The 19,971-nt window shown below is 38.1% G+C and overlaps 1 protein-coding gene across 14 annotated transcripts in view; it reads left to right on the forward strand.

Annotated features, from left to right (window-relative positions):
- PTPRD (protein tyrosine phosphatase, receptor type D) overlaps positions 1–19,971 on the forward strand; it is a 2,180,605-nt gene that overhangs the window by 2,113,421 nt on the left and 47,213 nt on the right. For all 14 annotated transcript variants that reach the window (XM_021074366.1, XM_021074373.1, XM_021074310.1 and 11 more), the window contains 3 exons: positions 987–1,162; positions 13,142–13,261; positions 13,775–13,929. In XM_021074366.1, the coding sequence (XP_020930025.1) occupies positions 987–1,162; positions 13,142–13,261; positions 13,775–13,929 (451 nt within the window). The remainder of the gene's footprint in view (positions 1–986; positions 1,163–13,141; positions 13,262–13,774; positions 13,930–19,971) is intronic.

Genomic DNA, 19,971 nt, shown 5'->3' on the forward strand with positions numbered 1-19,971 from the left:
GCGTTTTCTAACAAAGCCATAGCCCAGCGTCTTGGGTTTAGAAGGCAAGGAGGTGAGTGGGACAAGATTAGTTTGGAGAAGTGCAGAGCTTTGTGGCTACTGTTGAGAGTTTGGATTTTAGTTATTTAAAGTATAAGGGGAAGCCATTATTGGGTTTGAAGAAGAGAAGTGACAGTGTCTGAAATATATTTTTTAAAAACTGCTCTCATGTCTGATAGAGAACAAACTGCAAAGGACAAAAGTAGAAGTAGGACAACCAATTAGGAGGTAACTGTCATAATCCAAGGAGAGATTCCTGTGACCCAACAACTGATTGAGGTTTAAATGAGAAGCAATGCCCTTCACAGGCTAAGACATAGATATCGCAGATGCCTGCTTGTAATTAAATTGGCCTCCACTAACCTCAGGAGGTTTTTGAATCTCTCTGCACCTCAGTTTCCTCCCTTGTGAAAGGAAGCCCATGGCAGAACTTCATAGAGTTTTCATGAGGATTAAATGAGTTTCTATATGAGTTCCCTCTTAGCTAAATCTGGAAAGAATTTTTTCACTGTTACGACATGTTTCATCCCATATTGCATTTTCAGACTCAGGCATTATTTGATTTGGCTCTTATCTGGAAAGAGAAAGAGAATGTGTGAGGAATGTGACCAGATAATTGTTTATCCTCCTTTGCAAGCTCTGTTTTGTTGAGGCAATGGAGAAAACAAAGTGTGAACAAAAAGGCCTTCTCTGGGCAATCAGTTGTGTTTTTCTTTCTTTGGAGTTCCCTTGTCATGTTATAAAGATGGAGTGCCTCAAGCATTGCATTTCTTTAACATGATGGTCCCAATAAGACCTATAATCTTGTTTAAAACCCAAACTTTAATATATTGTGACTCCTCTAGCATAAAGTGGAACAATAACATAACATTGCCATTAGGCCATGTCCCAGAGTGTTTCCTCTTGAGATATGTTCACCAAGTTGAATAACACTCCTTGTTTTCCAGGCATCCCAGGAAGTGACTATGTGAATGCCAACTACATAGATGGCTATAGGAAACAAAATGCCTATATTGCAACACAGGGATCTCTCCCCGAAACTTTTGGAGATTTTTGGAGGATGATATGGGAGCAACGGAGTGCCACAGTTGTTATGATGACAAAATTGGAAGAACGATCCAGGGTAAGAATGAATATCTACTTTCTCCTATTAAGATCTTCCTTCAGATAGTTCCTGTGTTGCATATTTTATTCTGATCAGAATCTAACCTTTCTTTAAGCTTTGACTTCCAACAGACATTAATTGTGAATGTGTCAACAACTCAGATTAAACCATCTCGTAACATTCTTCTGAATCTTTCAAAAAGAAAATTCGCTCATGTTACAATGTGCATGATTGCTGAAAGAAAAAAAAAAGCACTCAAAGTAGACAACTTGGTTGAGGAAATAAATATTAAATTGGACATCTTTAAATCTCACATTGAACAAGAACATGGGACTTTGGGAAAGAATCCCACCAATATGTGCTTCCCAATAGTTTTGACTTTTTCATTCTCACAATCTGCAGTGTAAAATCTAAAATTCTGTAAAAGAGACCCTTTTAAAAAAATTATTCAAACTAGCATAAATTAAGTCAAGGTAGCCAGGAAAATGATATGGGTTGATGCATGGCTGAGAAAACACATAAATGAGTAGAGGGCATTTTGCTAGTTTAGCCTTCTCCAAAATGAATAGATTTTAATAATGTCATTGTTGCTTAATAATGTCCAGGAAAGGAGTTTTATTCATCATATGGGTCCAATATTATGGAGCATGGCACATTAGTTAACTGCAGTTGATTTGCAAAACTAGAACATAATGGGTAAGCAGTATGCCATATTCCCAAGTGAATATGCAAATATTGTAGCCATCTGATGAAAATCAATCCGTAGCCTTGAGAATTTAATGAATAAGTCTCTGACAAATCATTGAAGACAGCATATACTCTCACTGAAGAGGGAGCATTTGGGGCAGAGTTTGAAATCATTGGTGAGAGGGCTCTTTCACTGAGGTCACAGTATTCTTAAAGAGGACATCTAGAAGGAAGCCAAAGCCCACCTCCCCATTTGTTGTGTGACAGGTGACTTTTTTTTTTTTTTTAATATTCCTCTAAGCTCAATACATGGCAATTTCTCTCAGCCCAGGTGTGTATATAAGAGATGAGTTAAAGGCTTCCCAGGAGATTCATGAAGGAAAAGCTCAGATTTAGGAAAATATAAAAAGCCCTAGCTATTATCTTAAAGGTGAGAAATCAAAAGATACAGTACACAACCAGTTTAGCAAACCTAAGAAGCAACAGCTTTTCAAAACATGTGAATTCTATAGAAATACTGAAATATTATCTGAAATGAATTTAGATAAAAACTTTTATAACTGTCAAGAGCCTGTGTTATACTTTATATGCAAATTCCATTTAAAGTGATATAAATGGATCTGTCATTGACTTGTTCTCAGGGTAACCCCTAAATAGCAAGCCCTTTCTTTAAAAACAACCTCCCCCAAAATGATTCTTGGATATAACCTTGAATAATTATTACAATGTCTAATACACATTGGGTGCATTGATGTTTTACAACAGCCCTATGAGATAAACACTAATGTGATTCCACTTTATACATGAGTAAACTGAGGCCCAGACATTCTAGAAGGTCACCCAAGCTCATCTAGATACCAAGGTCAGAGGGAAGAATTTAATACAGACAATTTGGCTCCACAACACATGTTGCTTACCCACTATACCGTTCACACTTCTGTGAAGCAGAGACAGCAAAACTATTACATTACGGCATGCATGTAAATCCAGCCTACCCAGACTTCTCTGCCTAGAGATACCGGCTGGTAACAAGCAATCATTTGCAAAAGCTGTTTTCAGTAAAACACACATTTTTATCTTGACACTGCAGGCCTTCATTAAACCATGCACAGAAACTTGTTTTGAAATAACCAAATGAAATTCTGCCCCCTTTCTCCCTAATTGCTTCTAATAATAAAGTTAGCTCTAACCGGCCCCACTGCCAGTGCAACATCTGATGGTAATGAGCAGTTCTTGGCAGAAGGCATTGTGACTTAAATACCTACAGTTTATCTTTATGTTGCAGGCTACCTTTTTTTTCCTCACCTCCAACAGAGAAACTTATTTGGAAGTTACTAAATGAACCTCTGTTTGTTCCCTTCATTAATTACTCTTTGCTCTTGCAAGTTAGCTTTCTCCTTTGTTAAATGACCTAAGGAGGCCAATTAAAGTGCTGTCTTGTGATTTTTATTCTGTGATGGTTCAGCCTGTAGCCAAATTTAGGATGAGCTCCATAAGCCAATATGGAGAAATCTCAACCCTCATCAGTCTGACCATACAAAGGGGCCCTGACCCCCAAAGCCCTAAAGCCCTTCTTTCCCCAGTCTGAAACATTTGACAGTATATGACCAGATGTCATAGAGAGATCTGGAAAAGCACTGGTCCCCCAGATTGTCTCACCTGCTCTTCATCTTTCTCCCTCACATCCTCCTACCTCATTTCCCCCATGTCCATTTGTTCTTTCCCCTAATGTCCCAGAGAGGAAGGGGAAGGCATTCCTGGACTCTCAAACCAAGAACTTGGATGGAGTTTCACTGTAAAAACAATGTTATAAATAGTGGTTAGTTGTTACTGAAATATATGGCTCCATACTTTGGGAATTTTGTGGGTCATGTGGGCTGACCTGGGAACTCTGAATTCTCAATTCCCAGTGGTGAACTTCAAAGTAGACTTATGAAGTAGCCTGGCTTTACTTAGGAACTGCCTGTAGTCTGTTTTATGAAAGGAGGGGCCCAGGTAGTTTAAACAAATCACCTCTCTAAGGGCTGAAGCTTGAAATTTGATTATTTTTGATTAAGGTTCAGATTCTTGAAATAATATTCATCCCTTTGGCTTATTTAAAAAAAAGCATGAGTATATATGTAAACACTTCTTATATTAGAAGTAGGCAGGAATACCTGTTAACTAGATATTTGAAGTGGGAAAGAGAGAAGAAAAGGGAAGGAAGATAACCTGGTAATCCACAGACCTGCCAGGGGGACACCACCATCAGAGGAAGCTACATGACAGTTGCAAGTAGGGGTGCCTTGCAGGCAGTCAAATGTCTGGGTTTAGATCCCATCTCTAGTGCATACTAGCTGTGTGACAATGAGCAAGCTGCTAGGCCTCTCAAAGTCGTCATCATTGTCTTATTATTATTACATGGACGGGTTAACATGGGTATTGCCTAAGCTAACGTATGTGACAAGGTGGCTCAGTGAACCTACACTATTATTTTTCAGTGAAGATAGAGAGACTTTACTATCATAACTTTAGTTCCCCCTAAATTATTATTCCCCCTAATTATTTAGCATCCAAATAATTCAGCTTTTTTTCCCAAATGAAATGAGTTTGTTTCTCTGTGGCTGACAGTGAATTCTCACCAAACTCAGAGAATCAATGCACATGGCAAATTCTGCCCACTGGTCCCAAGGTAGCACACCCATGCATCCAGGTCAAGAGGAGAGTGTAGCTCAGAACATGGGGTTCTTTTGCACCTGCCTTTGACAGAATCTCCAGAGGGGAGACCTTGATCCAGGGAAATTGTTAATGGGTCTGCCAAAAAGTCCATGGTAGAACATCTGGCTGCTACTTCCTCATATCTTGAACATAGTGAGTAATACTGACATGAGTTACATGTAGTAAGAATCATCACTAAATACATTCTTTTTTTTTTTGTATTTTTTCTTTAGGGGGGTGCACCCACAGCATATGGACGTTCCAAGGCTGGGGTCAAATTGGAGCTGAAGCTGCTGGCCTGCACCTCAGCCACAGCAATGCCAGATGCATGCCATGTCTGCAACCTACACCGCAGCTCACGGCAACACTGGATCCTTAACCCACTGAGTGAGGCCAGGGAATGAACCCACAACCTCATGGTTACTAGTTGGATTCCTTATTGCTGTGCTACAATAGCAACTCCCAAGATAATACCTTCTTGACACTACATTTCCTTTTGGTTCCATTTTCTATCCTCCTACCCCATTCCTTTTTATTTAAGGATGCTAGAGACTTTTCCCCTTAGAACCTATCCCCTGTGTTTTTCAGCTCTCTGCTATGCTGAGGCCTGGCTCACTTCTCACTCTGGCCTGTGGCTGGTACAGCAGCAGGGCTTATAATCTTTGCTGAGTTGGAACAGTTCACTTAAGCAAAAGGCTACTGGGCTCATTAGCATGTGTTGGGACATCTCCCTTGACTTATGTTAGAGAATTGACCATTCTTTGCATTTGGAGGGTTGAAGAAACCTTTACAGGTGTGAGGTATTGGCTGAGGGATTAAGGTGGCCATTTGAAAACTTAGGTTCTTTGATTTTTCCAAGGCCATCACTCTCCCTCAAATGTGGCCTTGAAATAATTCCCAACTTAAATGAGGAGACTGTTGGCATGGTGCGTACTTGCATTTATCATCCCTGAAGGGAAAATGTATAAGTTTAATATTTTCTATGCATTTCTTAGGATATAGTTTAAGATATCAAATAAAATACAAGGCAAAGAACTAGAGATTTGAAAGGTAAAGCTTTGATTGCTTCCTGGAAACACACAGATCAGTTTAAATCCTTGTAGAATGTTCTGTGTGACATGAGATACTCTTAGTGGGTTTTATTCCACAGTTTCCATATTTTTTTTGCCAAATCCTCTCAAGTTCTGCGTAGTTCATTGATTCTACAGCGACTCATTTTTGTAACCCCAGAATGTGGTCTCTAATCGTTTCCATGTTTCATAACATGCCAATAAGCACATGAATTGGTTTGGGCAACCACGCAGAGGGAAGAAAATGTTCGGAAAAAATGAAGCACTGGTAGGAGAGCAAAATGTATACAGCTGGGATTTCCACTCCAAGGCTGTTATTTGTGGGCAGTTGGGACACAGGGCTGGCAAGGCTCCCCTGAAGAATTGGAGTCTCTAAGGTGGGGCTTGCCAAGGTGATTCCTGGCCCAGGAAGCTATATTATTTAGTGGGTGATGGCTCACTTTTTTCCTTTAATCTACTGCTTTTAGCTGTTTCTCTTCTACTTTGTCTCCCATCTTGAGATATATAAGACAGAGGGAATGTGTATACCTAGGCTTGACAAATTCTTGAGCCTTGTCTAATGTTAGAAGCCAAAATGGCTCCACTGAGGCTAACGGATATCTGGCTTTCCCTTGTCCTTCCAGGCTTCTTTTAAGAAGTGCCCATTGAAGACACTTTGTGTTGCTTCATGTCTTAGAATGGGTATAGATTCACTTCAGGAGCTAGTATTATGCTGGTACTTAGTGTTATAAACATCAAAGATGGGGAGTGAAATTTTGATCCTCAAAAAATATGGCATGACTTGAATTGCCATCCAATGTGGACCAAGTAGTAAAAGTGTAGAAATAGAAGTGAGGAAGTCTATACTTGGTTTCCAAACTCTCTAAATTCCATTTTCTGTTCCCAGAGAATGAGGCAACCTGCTTGATGGCATCCATTGCTAAAGAAGATCCACTGTTTTGTGCATCATGACTTATTTTATCTTAGTCCAGGAATGGGAAAATCCCTGCTCCACTAAATTGGTCATTTGTATGAATGAATGGAGGTTACATGCTGTCCAGGCCAAAAGGACCAGGGTGGCCTAGCTACACTATGTTAATAGTTTAGGGAGTCGGACTTGGCAGTTGGCTAGTAGAGCATTTCTGACCTAAAGACCCCTCACTCTTCCTATATCCTCTCCAGTGCTTGAATGTCACCCTAGTAGATATGTCTCAACAGATTGACGGTAAGGTAATGACACATTCACACTTGCTTCTGTGCCTCAGAGGACAGTTGTGGGTAAAAAGCAACAAAAAAGGAGATTCTGATCAAACATTTTCTTGTTTTTCCGTAAAACAAATCTTGAGATTCTTTTCAAATAGTGAGGTCCTTTTGGGTTAAAAGTTGGCAGCATTCCGTTGAAGATTATAAATGGCAGTGTTATTGTTTTCATTGCTGTTATCGGTTTTGGAAAGCCCAGCCTTGGCCACTGGCAGACTAATTCTTGGCCCCTCTGGTTTGTCAAGGTTCGGTAAGTTTAATGGAGAGAAAATGCTTTCCAAATGCCAGGTCTGTGTCCTTTTCCAAATAGAACTGGAAGCGCCAAAGGCCTTGAACATTTAATTTCTCAAACTGTAGCCTAAAGTGCTTGCCTATCTAGGGCAACAGAAACTGCTTTTTCCTTAAGCAGCTGTAAAGACAGCAGCACTGACATTACCTTTGGAGTCTGTTTGATGTATGGGATTGTTTTTGAAAAGTGGTGGATACTTAATGTATGTAGGGCACTGACAACAAAAAGAAGGATGCTCATGTTGGCAACCTAAAGGATGTTTGGGTTCTTATCTAGCAAGTTCCACACTCTTGGTTTTCTCTTGTCAACAGACACAGTGTCAGATAAAAAAGAAAGAATCCCGCCAATTTCTTGCTGCTTGTTAGCTTTCCAGATTTTACCTTCTTTCCCCACTCCACCTCATCTATTTAGAGTGGCAGCCTACAGATTCTGGCTCAGAGCATTCCTGTTCAAGTGAATTAGAGGCAACATAGCCTAGGAATTGAGGTGGACTAGGAGGGGGAGATGAATCTTTGCTCCTAGTGACTTTGTACAAAGCCCCTCTCATTCTCTGCATCCATGTTTAAAGCATATCCAGGCTGGATTAGGTCATCACTTAGATTTTGAGAAATGTGGATTAATCTTTAAGCTCAGGTAAGGCAGACATTCAGCAGGTATGCACTGGTATGGTTGTACTGGATGTTAAAATATTGAAATGTATCCATACTGGCTGGTATACAAAAATTATCTATTCATTGAAAGTTTAAGTTACCTAATGCTATTGCCCAGTGGCGGTGACACTGGAGTGTTGCTGGACCACTGGGTAGGCCAAGGCAGATAAAGAGGCACTCAAGTCTTGTGGAGGCACTCAATCACTTCCAGGAGTGATCGGAGCTGAGGGGCAAATTCCAATGGCCCTGGCCATGAGGAGAGGGCTGATAGTCAAGGGCTACCTGGCCATGATGAAAGGGCATTTCACACAGTTTTCTGCTGGCTACAACCAAGTGCTAGAAACTGAAGACATAATGGAAGAAGTCATTGGAAAACTTCAGTGCAGCTCCCCCTGTGAACTTTTGGCAGACATAATGTCTTGTTCTCTTTGGGCTGCTATAACAGAATGTCATAGACTTCATGGGTTATAACAATATAAACCTATTTCTCATAGTTCCAGAGGCAGGGAGGTTTAAGATCAAGGAGCTGCTTCCCAATTCATGGAAAACTGTCTTATATCCTCACGTGATGGAAGGGGTGAGGGAGCTCTCTGGTGTCTCTTATGAGGCACTAATCCTATTTTATGAGGGCTCCAACCTTGTCACCTAATCACCTCCACAGGCCCCACCTCCAGATGCCACCACATAAGGGATTAGATTTCAACATGTGAATTTATTTGGCAGGGGCATGGAGGACACAAGCATTCAGTTTATAGAACACATCAAACAAAGGGGAATATCAGGTTTTTTTAATTAATAAATGGTTTGGAAAGTGAATGATCAATGAACTGATATGCAGTTTTATAATATATAACTAGGTTTATTTAGAGAATAATAGTTTTCAACTTTACAGTTTATGAAAAGCTCTTACTGTGCTGATAGTCAAATGCTTTAATTGCACTCCCACTGCAAGTAGTCCATTGCCCTTGATCTTCCACTAAATAGTGGTCAACAAGGAGAAAATGAAATGGGGAAATACACAAACCAGAAACCAGGAAGTGTTGCCATTTGAAAATAGATATGGCTAAATATTAGTTGAGTGGACAGAATGGCATGATTACTGAAAGAGAAAAAAATCATTGAGATAACCTCTTTCCTTATTTTGCAAAATCAAGTATTAAATCTGTTTTTTTTTTAAATGACAAAAAGAGATGTAATAGCCTATAAAAATAGTTCAGCATGTAATTTTTCTGTCTACTGAAATATCCCCTAATGTTTATCTGAAACTTTCATTGTACTCTCCCTTATTAAATGTGCATTGATAGGTTGTGTTCATATTTCCTTTCGCCCAAGAACTGTTTGATTTGCATTATCTAATGTTAATATACTGTCCCTCCCTATAGAAGAATCTTCTGCCCAAACTTACTAAATACTGGTTTCCAGTCAGTCTCAGTAACAGTTATGGTTTTCCAGGTGTCATTTATTATCTATTCTAAGTCCTTCTTTGGCTCAATCACCTGGCCTTAGGCAGGTTTTTTCAAATACCATGTGTCCCATGCATTTTGGTTCAGTGATGCTGGGACCCTTTGCAGATGGAATTTGGAATTCTGACACTCACTATGCTGCCATGCTCAATAAAACTTTGTGAAATTGAAAGAAGGTTTTATTTTCATAAAGTTTTAGGCCGTTTAAAAATAAGCCAACCTAGATATGGTTGATTAAAAAGTTAGTTTGTACATGTTGAACCAGCATGCTGTGAACCAGCATGTTGAATGCCAGGCACTTCCAGGAAAAGCCATGTGGAAGTAAAAATGGGACTGAAGGACAGCATTTCCCCAAAGCATAGTTGGCAGAGCTGCTGGTCAAATCCTATGAGATATTTCCAATGATGAGTTTTCCTGTTGAGTATATTTAGATATGTTCTATCATACCATCAATTTGCTTTCAGTCATTTGCCATGAAAGGGAGAAAATGAATTAATTCTTTTTGTTATTAAAAAAATTTTTTTTGCTTTTATTTAGGGCCACACTTGCAACATATAGAAGTTCCCAGGCTAGGGGTCAAATCAGAGCTACAGCTGCCTTGTAATTACAGCTATAGCCACAGCTAGGTAGGATCTGAGCCGCATCTGTGACCTACCCTGGAGCTCATGGCAATGCTGGATCCTTAGCCCACTGGGTGAGGCCAGGGATCGAACCCACATCCTCATGGATACTAATCAGGTTTATTATCACTGAGCCATAATGGGAACTCTGAAAATGAATTAATTCCATAGCATACATGATGGTCAACCTGTTCTTTCCATAATTATGGAGAAATAAAAGCTCACCACATAAGGGGAATTTCATTGTTTATAATAAAAAGAAGTATCTCCTCACATTCAGCCAGGAATCTGAACTGTGGCATTCAGAGAAGGCCTCAAGTAGAGCTATAGGTTGGTGTTTCTAAACCGTAGCCTGGGTAGTGGGTTCTGCTCCACTCCTTTTCTACCCCAGAGTCTAGCATATTCTCTTCTCACAGCAGGTAGATTAAGGAAGTGGTTTGGAATCTCACAACTACCTATTAGAGCCAGGAGATGTGAGCTCATCTACGTATTTGGTCAATAAAGCTGATGGATTGGGTGTAGGACTGCATCTTTTACTTTGGTGTCCCCATGGCTGTTCACACCTTACCTTCTACCTAGAATGTCCTAAATACATATCTTCTGGGATTAACAACATATTCCTTTTTGTTCATGTTTAGAATGATTCTGGTAGTTTGTAATAACCACCACAAAACATTGAAAACATAATCTAACAAGTAATAATAGCTATTCCCCTTGGATGCCTATTTGTGTTGGCCATTGGATTCAAAGTTTCAGGCACAGGATTTTTGAGCCTTACAATAGCCCTGTTATGCTGCTGATGATCATTGCCACTTTCTAGAAGGAGCCACCAGGCTTTGGTGGTGGAAATAGAGCAAGCAGCTTACTGGTCACCCACTGAGACTGCCCAATCTTCCATGAATCAGTACTGAAGGCCATCTGTGGTCACTTCAGGATCAAGTAGGGAAAGAGAAAAATCAGTATTTGTATTCAGTAGCTCCTGCCTTCTAGTTCTAGATACTCAAAGGGGAGCCTCCTGTACACACCTCAACTCTCACATTCGGCTCTAAGCATGCAGCCTAACAAGTAGTAACTCTTAAGAAATACCTTCTAAGTTTCTCTCCCAGGAAAAAAGGTGATCGGGGCTTGGGCTGTTGTCAAAGAAGACATTCCAAAAAAGGAAAATTAAGCTAGTTCATCTGCATCAGCTAATTAGAAAAAAAATCATTTATATTATTCTCCTGTGTCGTTTTTTATTTTATCCTCATTAGGCTTCCAAGTTGCTCTCTAACATTGAAATCAGAAATTATTTGTTTAGTGTACAGCTGAAAATGAAATCTTAGAAGAAATTTTTTTCAGTAACTCTAATCTCTTAACTTTAGCCCTCAGAAATCAGATGAGAACTGGGCAGGACACTCAGAATGAGGTAGAGAAAAAGAAGTGCCTGGAAGGGAAGAATGTATGTATTGCTGTAGCTGTTCATGTAGTTCAGGAAACACTTCTAATCCCACTGCTGAGACCATACGCTTGTTGTGCACGTACGTTAGAATATTTATTTTTTTTTCATAAACTCCCCATGTGAAATATTGCCTGAGAGAAAACAGCAGTGTTTAAATATCTTTTTTTAAAAAAGAATCGCTCCTAGTTTTTGCAGTTGCGCTTGAACCATTCTGGAGGATTTTACTTTTTTGCTAAAGAGCAAGATTCAAATATGTTATTTAAAATGAGTACAAATGCTTTTTTTTTTCCTTTTAGCTGAAAATGATCTCAGTTTTACTCCTTATAGTAATATTTTGTGGTATTTTTTCCTAAAGAGGTCAGAGTCTAAGCCAAGGAGTTGCAGTTCTCAAACTTATTACTAGAGGTATGAGAATAGTTAGTATGACATTAGTTTTTCCTATATCTTAGGGATGGAGTGGATTTGTGGATGGAAAGTCATTCAATAAGTCATTTTTTCAAGAAGTTACATAAAGACTGGTTTATGGTTCTTGTATTCTTTTCCTTTGTCTTCCCTCACCCGAAGGTCTCAGGATAACCAGTTCCCAGCTTCGAAACATAATTACATTGAATTGGATTTGGTGCATTGTACTGACCTTATAGTTCATTTCATTGCATTAACTTGGTGTCTCTGTGCCCGTTGTAGTGATATTTGTCCTCATGGGATGTGACCTGTTAGTTTTGATTTGAAAGGGTTGATGTCCAGCTGAAAGTGTTAAATAATGAATGTGAGTTTATCTCTTGACTCCTAAACTCAGTACATCCCCTCAAAAGTTGCAATAAGAGGCCTCCAAAGTTTCTTTTGTCTTTGGCAGAGAGACATCAACTTGATATCTATTTTATGGTTTAAAACAGAGCCTTGGACTTAATTTTTGTATTTTTTTTTCCCATCTGAACTATTCCCACTTAAGTAGTGTTGACTGTCTTAAGGGGGTGGCTTTTGATAAATCTGTCCAGATATAACCTGGATTTTAATGGAAGGCCAGAGAACATAGAGAGGTACCCATTCAGTAAATCTGAGGCTTACTGTAGACTTGAAATTATTCTTTGTTGCATGTTAAACTAATTGAGTTAAATACTTTTTACATGCTTTTGTTCAACTCCTTGTAGAAATTTTAGTTTTTTCATCTGAAATGAATGGATTTTAAATTCTTTAAATTTTGTAATGCTAGTTTGTGTCTCTATGAGACTTTTTAAAGAAGAGACAGCTCTTTATCCCTTATACTTTATAAATTTAATTTGTTTTCAATATGCATACCATTTATCTCATATTTTTAAAAATGCTATGTTGTTTATATATACTTTGATAGATTTACAAATCATTTCTGCTTTTCTTTAAACAAGCATATTTGGAAATTATGATGGCTCAGGATGAAATAGCTTGTGACTTCTAAATCTTGATGGATGAACATTAACTATCTTACCATGTCATTTAAGTGCCTAAATATAATCTTTCTGTAGAGATTCTTAACGTCTCTCCCAGAACAAATTTGTGTGTTCTTTTCATGTGCTCTGAAGTTTCAAGTACCTCTCTCCTTATTTTACTCTGCAACAATCTGCAATTTATTTCTCTCCAGGAAAATTGAATCTGTTACTGCTTAGTATTCCTACCAGTTTGAAAAATGTGGTTTACATTGGCATCAGAGCAGAAATTTACATATATTGGGATAACAAGAATGCATGCCAGAAAAAGATCAACATAAAATGAAATGCAGAAAAGCTGTTTTCCTTCAATAGCAACTCAAAGAAAAGCTAATAGAGAAATGGATGAGGATCTGCCCTGAATGTGTCACTTGTTTCTTCTAGGTGAAGTGTGACCAGTATTGGCCCAGTAGAGGCACAGAAACCCATGGGCTGGTCCAAGTGACTCTCCTTGATACCGTGGAGCTGGCCACATATTGTGTTCGAACATTTGCACTTTACAAGGTTTGCTTCTTATTTTTGTCCTGTCTTCCCCCTTTCCATTATTTAAAGAAAGCTTCTTTTGAGAAATCAAATATCTCAAGGCTTTACTTAAATCTTGATTCTACTGGCAACAATGAAGAATGAAATAATTCTTCCATTATCGCTCAGCAATTTTTCTTCCATGGCTGGCGATTTATCAGTAAATATGGAACTCTCGCTCTGAATGAAAGTTTTGGCAAATGAAGAATAGATGAAAAAGAGCTAGTTTTCTGTAAAATATAACAGAAGTGCCCCTTATAATTAAACCGGAAAAATGTAATGCTTCTCACCTAAGAATTATAACTTCCTGAGCAAATATTTGTCATTTACAAATACCTTGAGGTTCATAACTCCAGAGAGTGTGTCATCTCCCAAGGACATAGGGTGGGAGAAGGAAGGAAGCTAGCACATCTCTGTGTTTCCTCTCCCATGTTGTTCATCATTACAACCCGAGGCTAGAAACCCAGAATTTCAGCCAGTGTTCCTACTTCACAGAATGGTTCCAGCGAGAAGAGAGAAGTAAGGCAATTCCAGTTCACCGCCTGGCCTGATCACGGTGTTCCAGAACACCCGACACCTTTTCTAGCTTTCTTACGAAGAGTCAAAACCTGTAACCCTCCTGATGCAGGTCCAATGGTTGTGCACTGCAGGTAAGAACTATGGAGAGCATTTTTCTCCAAGTCAGAAGGTATGTGGGGCAACAGAAAACTGAATGATTCCTCATCGGATGGTCTGTTTCCAGCCTCTTGATACTCTGGAATAGCAAATGCTTTCATACATAATACAAGTAGCCTTTTTTGGTCAAATGAGGTCTATACTAACATTAACAGGAAAGCTCTGACGTAATGCTTATGCCCTAGAGATAAAGGCAACTACAGTCTATGTTATTTTCTCTTTGAGAAAAAAATGAATATATTCTTAAAGTATATATATATATATATATATATATATATATATGTGACAGGTTGGCAGGTCCTTGTGGGTTGCACTAATACCATCTTTTACTATTTATAAAAAATTATTCTGAAAAAATAATATTGTAAACATATAAGCTTTCAGAGCTCATTTTTTACTGCTTAAAGCTGCCTTCTAGATATTCGTATTATCATGTCACACATAGAAAATACACTATTTTGAGTTTTAAAAATGTATTTGCTAAAATATATACAAAGTTTTCCTATAGTTTGGAAGAATTTATTTTCTGTCCTTGGAGGTAATGAACCTGTATTTCTCTAGAAATGCATTTTTTTTTTTTTTTGTCTTTTTGCCTTTTCTAGGGCCACACCTGCAGCATATGGAGGTTCCCAGGCTAGGGGTCTAATCTGAGCTGCAGCCGCCAGCTGACAGCACAGCCACAGCAATGCGGGATCTGAGTCGCTTCTGCAACCTGCACCACAGCTCTCAGCAACGCCAGATCCTTAACCCACTGAGCGAGGCCAGGGGTCAAACCTGCAACCTCAGAGTTCCTAGTCAGATTCGTTAACCACTGAGCCACACAAGGGGAACTCCGAAATGTTGTATAATTTATCATTTTGTACTTAATTCTGACTAACATTCTCTATATCACCACTGACTCTAGCATATGTAAGTGTTCAGACATTTTTAATACTAAACTGATTTCTTCCAGTTTCCTGAATTCCTGTCAAGTATCATTACTAACAGATTTATTAAAGATATCTGGTCTGGAGTTCCCATTGTGGCTTAGCAAACCCAACTAGTATCCATGAGGATGTGGGTTCAATTCCTGGCCTCACTCAGTGGGCTAAGGATCCGGCGTTGCCATGCCTGTGATGTAGGTCAGCAGCTACAGCGCTGATTCAACCCCTAGCCTGAGAACTTCCATATGCATGGGTACGGCCCTAAAAAGCAAAAAAAAAAAAAAAAAAAAAAAAAAAAGACATTTGGTCAGATTCTGTTTATTACTGTATAAATTACAGTTCATGTAACCTAATAGTTCTTTTTAACCTGAGTAGTTCCAATAAGAGAGAATATGCCTTCTTGCACGGATAAGTAAAATTATAGTGTGGGAGTATATTAAAAAAGGAAAGGAAGCATCTATCATAAACCACTTCTATCATGACTGACTTAGTAGTGTAGCTTTCTTTTACATCCCATATTATATGGTAGCATAGTATACTAGGTCTTAGATATTAAGTCTCTCTTTATAAAAAGATGGGAATGATGGATAGATCATAATAAAAGGAATAAAATTCACTGGACTAACCTATGCAGAAGCGGTAATTGTTAAAAAGTGGCGGCAAATTCTGAACAAGATAATATTTTATTTCTCTTTTCTGTCACTTTCCCCCAACAAAAACTAATAATAACATAACCTTATAGTCACTGAGTATTTTACAAATTTCAAAGCACTCCCCCCATGCTTTACTATGTTTGATGTTTTTAATAGTATGTCAGGTGAAGAAAAGAGAACACAAGAGAGGCTGCAGGGTTTGGTTCAAGTCAGATAGCTAAGAAGTTGGAGGTATAGTAGGCCTCACCTTATAATCTAGTTCTTGCTCCTCTTTAACCAGGACAGGGGCCTCTCAGGACCTGCCACTGTGTTGCAGTTTTGGGCATGATTCTGAAACACTATAAATTATTGTTTTTAATTTGAACAAATGCTTTTGCATCATGAAAACAGATTTCTGGTTGGTGTCAACAGCACTGGTTTGACCAGTCTATGTACTCTGTTATACATACTTCTTTGCAGACCTCAAAGAGCCTTTGAGCCAGGTTACACAGTGCCCCAGCTTGACACAAAATCAACTTGATTGTGAAGATCACACATGAAATGTTTTCAGAAGGAGTTTGGCCACAGGAGAGAAAGCAGGAAGTTTGGCCTCACTCAAGAAATGTCACCCTTATGTGCCTAGTGGCAAAAATTCAATTCCCAAATTCCCACAGATCCATACATGCATGTACACAGATATGTGTGAGTTTATATACATACACACACAAACACATATGCATTTATGTATACATATACATCTATATATACATACATATATACACACACACATATATAATGGAAATAAAACTTAGGGAACCTAACTTGGAAATTTTCAGTGAAAAAAAGTGTTTTGATATTTGCTTTATACTTTAAAATACAGTATATCCCTTTTCTCAAAATGTGCTTCCCACTCTGTAAATGAAAGTAGAAAGCTAAAGTAAACAGAATGATAATTTTTAAAATACAATTTACTGTCTGTTGATCACAAGCAAGGTATAAAGCTTTAGAATAGATACTTGTAGGGATCCAAAAAACTTCGCAAACTTTGAAGGCAAGTGGGAGGGCTAAGACAGCTATAATGCCTTATTTTGAGAAAATACATACCCTGCCCCAACGTACATACTCCTATGTTATGTTAAGCCACCTGGACTCACCTCTGAAAGATACAGACAATTCAGGAGAAACAAGGAAACAAAGATTAATGTGCAAAGCTAATAGCTGCTGACATTTGGAAGTGCTATGCCTGAGGCTCCAGAGAAGCTGGTATTGAAATAAACAACAGAAGAGTTGGTATATTGGCAGAAGAAATTTGTTAGCAAGTTTGAAACAATGAAGGGAAGATGCAGTATAAGCTAAGCTCTGGGAAATGACCTGTGTTCACCCAAAGGTAACCTCACGTATCTGGTAAGAAATCTTGGCCTCTTTATTTAAGAGAGGCCACGTCCACACCCCTGTCTTCCAAAGCATCCTGAATTTTTGACATGGTTTACCAGTATGTTAAACCCGAGAACATAATTTTTTTCTGACAGAGTGGCAGAAGATAGTCATTCCAGATAACAACTGCTCGCATGGTATCCCAGAAGTGCTAGTTTCAAATTCATCTCTAAGCAGGAAGGAAACTATGCATAAAGGGACATTAGCCATGGCACAAAGGATTCTGATCAGTTACCATAATCATGCTGTAAATAATCATACAAAATACTTTGGAGTTTAAAGACTGTATTTCATGTTGTAATTTATCTTATGATGGACTTGAATTTTTTTTCTCTATAATGAAGTAGTGATGAACCCAAATTAAGTCCCAGCTTCCCACCTGTGAGAATGGAGGAGTTTCTGAAAGAACCTCAGTGGTAGACAACAAAAGGTGATGGGACCAAAAAAAGATAAAATTCATTTTCTTTCAGTAGTTTCCAGGACTAAGAATCCATAATGGATAAAATAAATTCTTTTTCATTTAAGAATAAATAATAAAAAGAATAAAAAAGTTATGAGGATAGATTGGTATAGGCAAAAACTTGGAAGTTCAAGGAGAAGGACAGAGTTTACCATGAGTCTAAAAGAGGGAATGTCTGGTTCAACAGATAAAGAAGGAAAGTAAAACACTATCAGTCAATTCATATAGAGCAAATAATCTCAATATTAAGAGTGTACAGTCTGCAGATGAAGACTGCCTGAAGTTCACTTATTGGCTGTATGCCTTTGGGCAAGTTATTTCCTATCTGTTAGCCTCTGTTTTGTCACCTGCAAAATGGGATAATACTATGCATAGCAATAATAATTTGATGAAGATTAAATAAAATGGTATGAAATGATACACATAAAGCACTTATAATGCCATTTTATATAGAAGTATGCAAGAATGTTAAATTATTAGCATATTAATTATTGAGTGAACTTTAAAACATTATACACACACACACACATATAAATATAAAAGATACATATATTGGAGTTCCTGTCATGGCTCAGCAGAAACGAATCTGACTAGTATCCATGAGGGTGTAGGTTTGATCTCTGGCCTTGTTCAGTGGATTAAGGATCTGGCGTTGCCATGAGCTGCAGTGTAGGTTGCAGATGCACCTCGGATCATGTGTTGCTGTGGCTGTGGCATAGGCTGGCAGCTGTAGCTCCAATTTGACCCCTAGCTTGAGAACCTCCATATGCCATGGGTGCAACCCTAAAAAGACAAAAAAAAAGTTATATATATTTATTAGTCTAGGAAAAAAATTCAATATGAACTTGAACTTGGATATTTTCTACATGATGTGAGCTATTCACTCCATGAATAACCAGATGTTTATAAACATCCAAATATTAATTGAATAGATTTTTCTATCATGGAAATTTCATCAGCTATTTTATACTGATGGAGAACATTTGAATGCTACAGTTTAGAATCTTTTATAGTAATAAATGTATTCTCATAAACAAACCATTGAACTCCTACAATGATGCTGTTAAGGATACAGAGAAATTAATGCTGTGGTTCTTGAGCCCTTCAAGACAGAGTGAGCTTCTTAGCATGTGTTCATGGCTGTTTATCTTCGAGGGTGATCTTGCCCTTCATGTCTCGTTGTTCTGCTCTCTCAGGCACCTGCCATTCAGTACATTCCAAGTACTTTCACCCCTGGCTCTCAGCAAAATGGCATTTATACACTCTAGAATTTCACCTGGTTTCCCTTCTCTACCTGATGATACTCAACCCTGTTTTATAATCTAACTTAAATAGTACTTCCTATATGTATTGTAAAGGCTTCAGACTGGCCTCAGATGATTTAGTTAATATACATGGTATTTTTTTTTTTTAATTCTGAACTTGAATCCTTTTAAGCTGGCATGCACTATCCAGTTTTCCAAATTCTCCCTACTCATTTTTTTTTTTTTAACACAGACTCAGCTCATCTGTTTATAGGAATTGCTTCATCTTATGGACAACTAAGTTGAAATCCTGGAGAAGATATTTAAGCTCATTCCCCATTCCTCTTCCCACAGGGAGAATTAAGCCTTCTCTTCTCTGCACTGTCATAAAATAGGTTCACATTTAGCTTATTCAGCTGTATGTGTGCAGGTTACACAGGTTTTGCAGTCTTAGTCAGCATGGGCTATAGATTATGCATCTTTATACCTCAGCTCCTACATTGTAGTTAGGTGCTCAACAGTTGCTTGCTGAAGTTTATCAAATTCCTTGTGGCATTTTAGGAATTTATACAGAAACTGTAAGATAATTTCAAGGCTAGACTAGTTTGGGTTTTTAGGTTAACATGAGATTTTTATATATAAATATTATATATATATATCTTATTATAGTTGATTTACAGTGTTGTGCAAATTTCTGCTATACCTAGTCATATATATATATGTATATATATATATACACACACTTTCTTTTTCTATGTACCTAGCATAGTGACCTAGTCATACATATATAAACTTTCTTTTTCTCATACTATCTTCCATCATTATTCTATCACAAGAGATTGGATATAGTTCCCTGTGCTGTACAGTAGGAACTCATTGCTTATATATTCTAAATGTAATAGTTTTCATCTACCAACCTGAAATTATCCCTCATCCCATTCCCTCCCTCTCCCCCTTGGCAACCACAAATCTGTTCTCTATGTCTGCGAATCTGATATGATATCACTTATATGTGGAATTAAACTATAGCACGAATGAACCTATCTACAAAACAGGAGACTATATTTTTTGTCTCCTTATATTGGAGTATTTTTTAGAGCTTAATTATTTTGAATTGCCTTTATCTTTCTAAAACTTGTTTCTGAACCCCTTTTTCTACTACTGTATCTTTTATGTACTTTCTCACATGCCTTTATTGCATGATTACACATAGACATAGCTATAATAAGAGGTAATAATACGTAAGGATATTGAACCCTTAATCAACATCAAATAACCTTTTTATAACTGGAGGGGTCTTCCTCTAAGTGTTTTATGTGTCTTA

This window comes from Sus scrofa, chromosome 1 (assembly GCF_000003025.6).
Source record: "Sus scrofa isolate TJ Tabasco breed Duroc chromosome 1, Sscrofa11.1, whole genome shotgun sequence".
NCBI classification, from domain to species: domain Eukaryota; kingdom Metazoa; phylum Chordata; class Mammalia; order Artiodactyla; family Suidae; genus Sus; species Sus scrofa.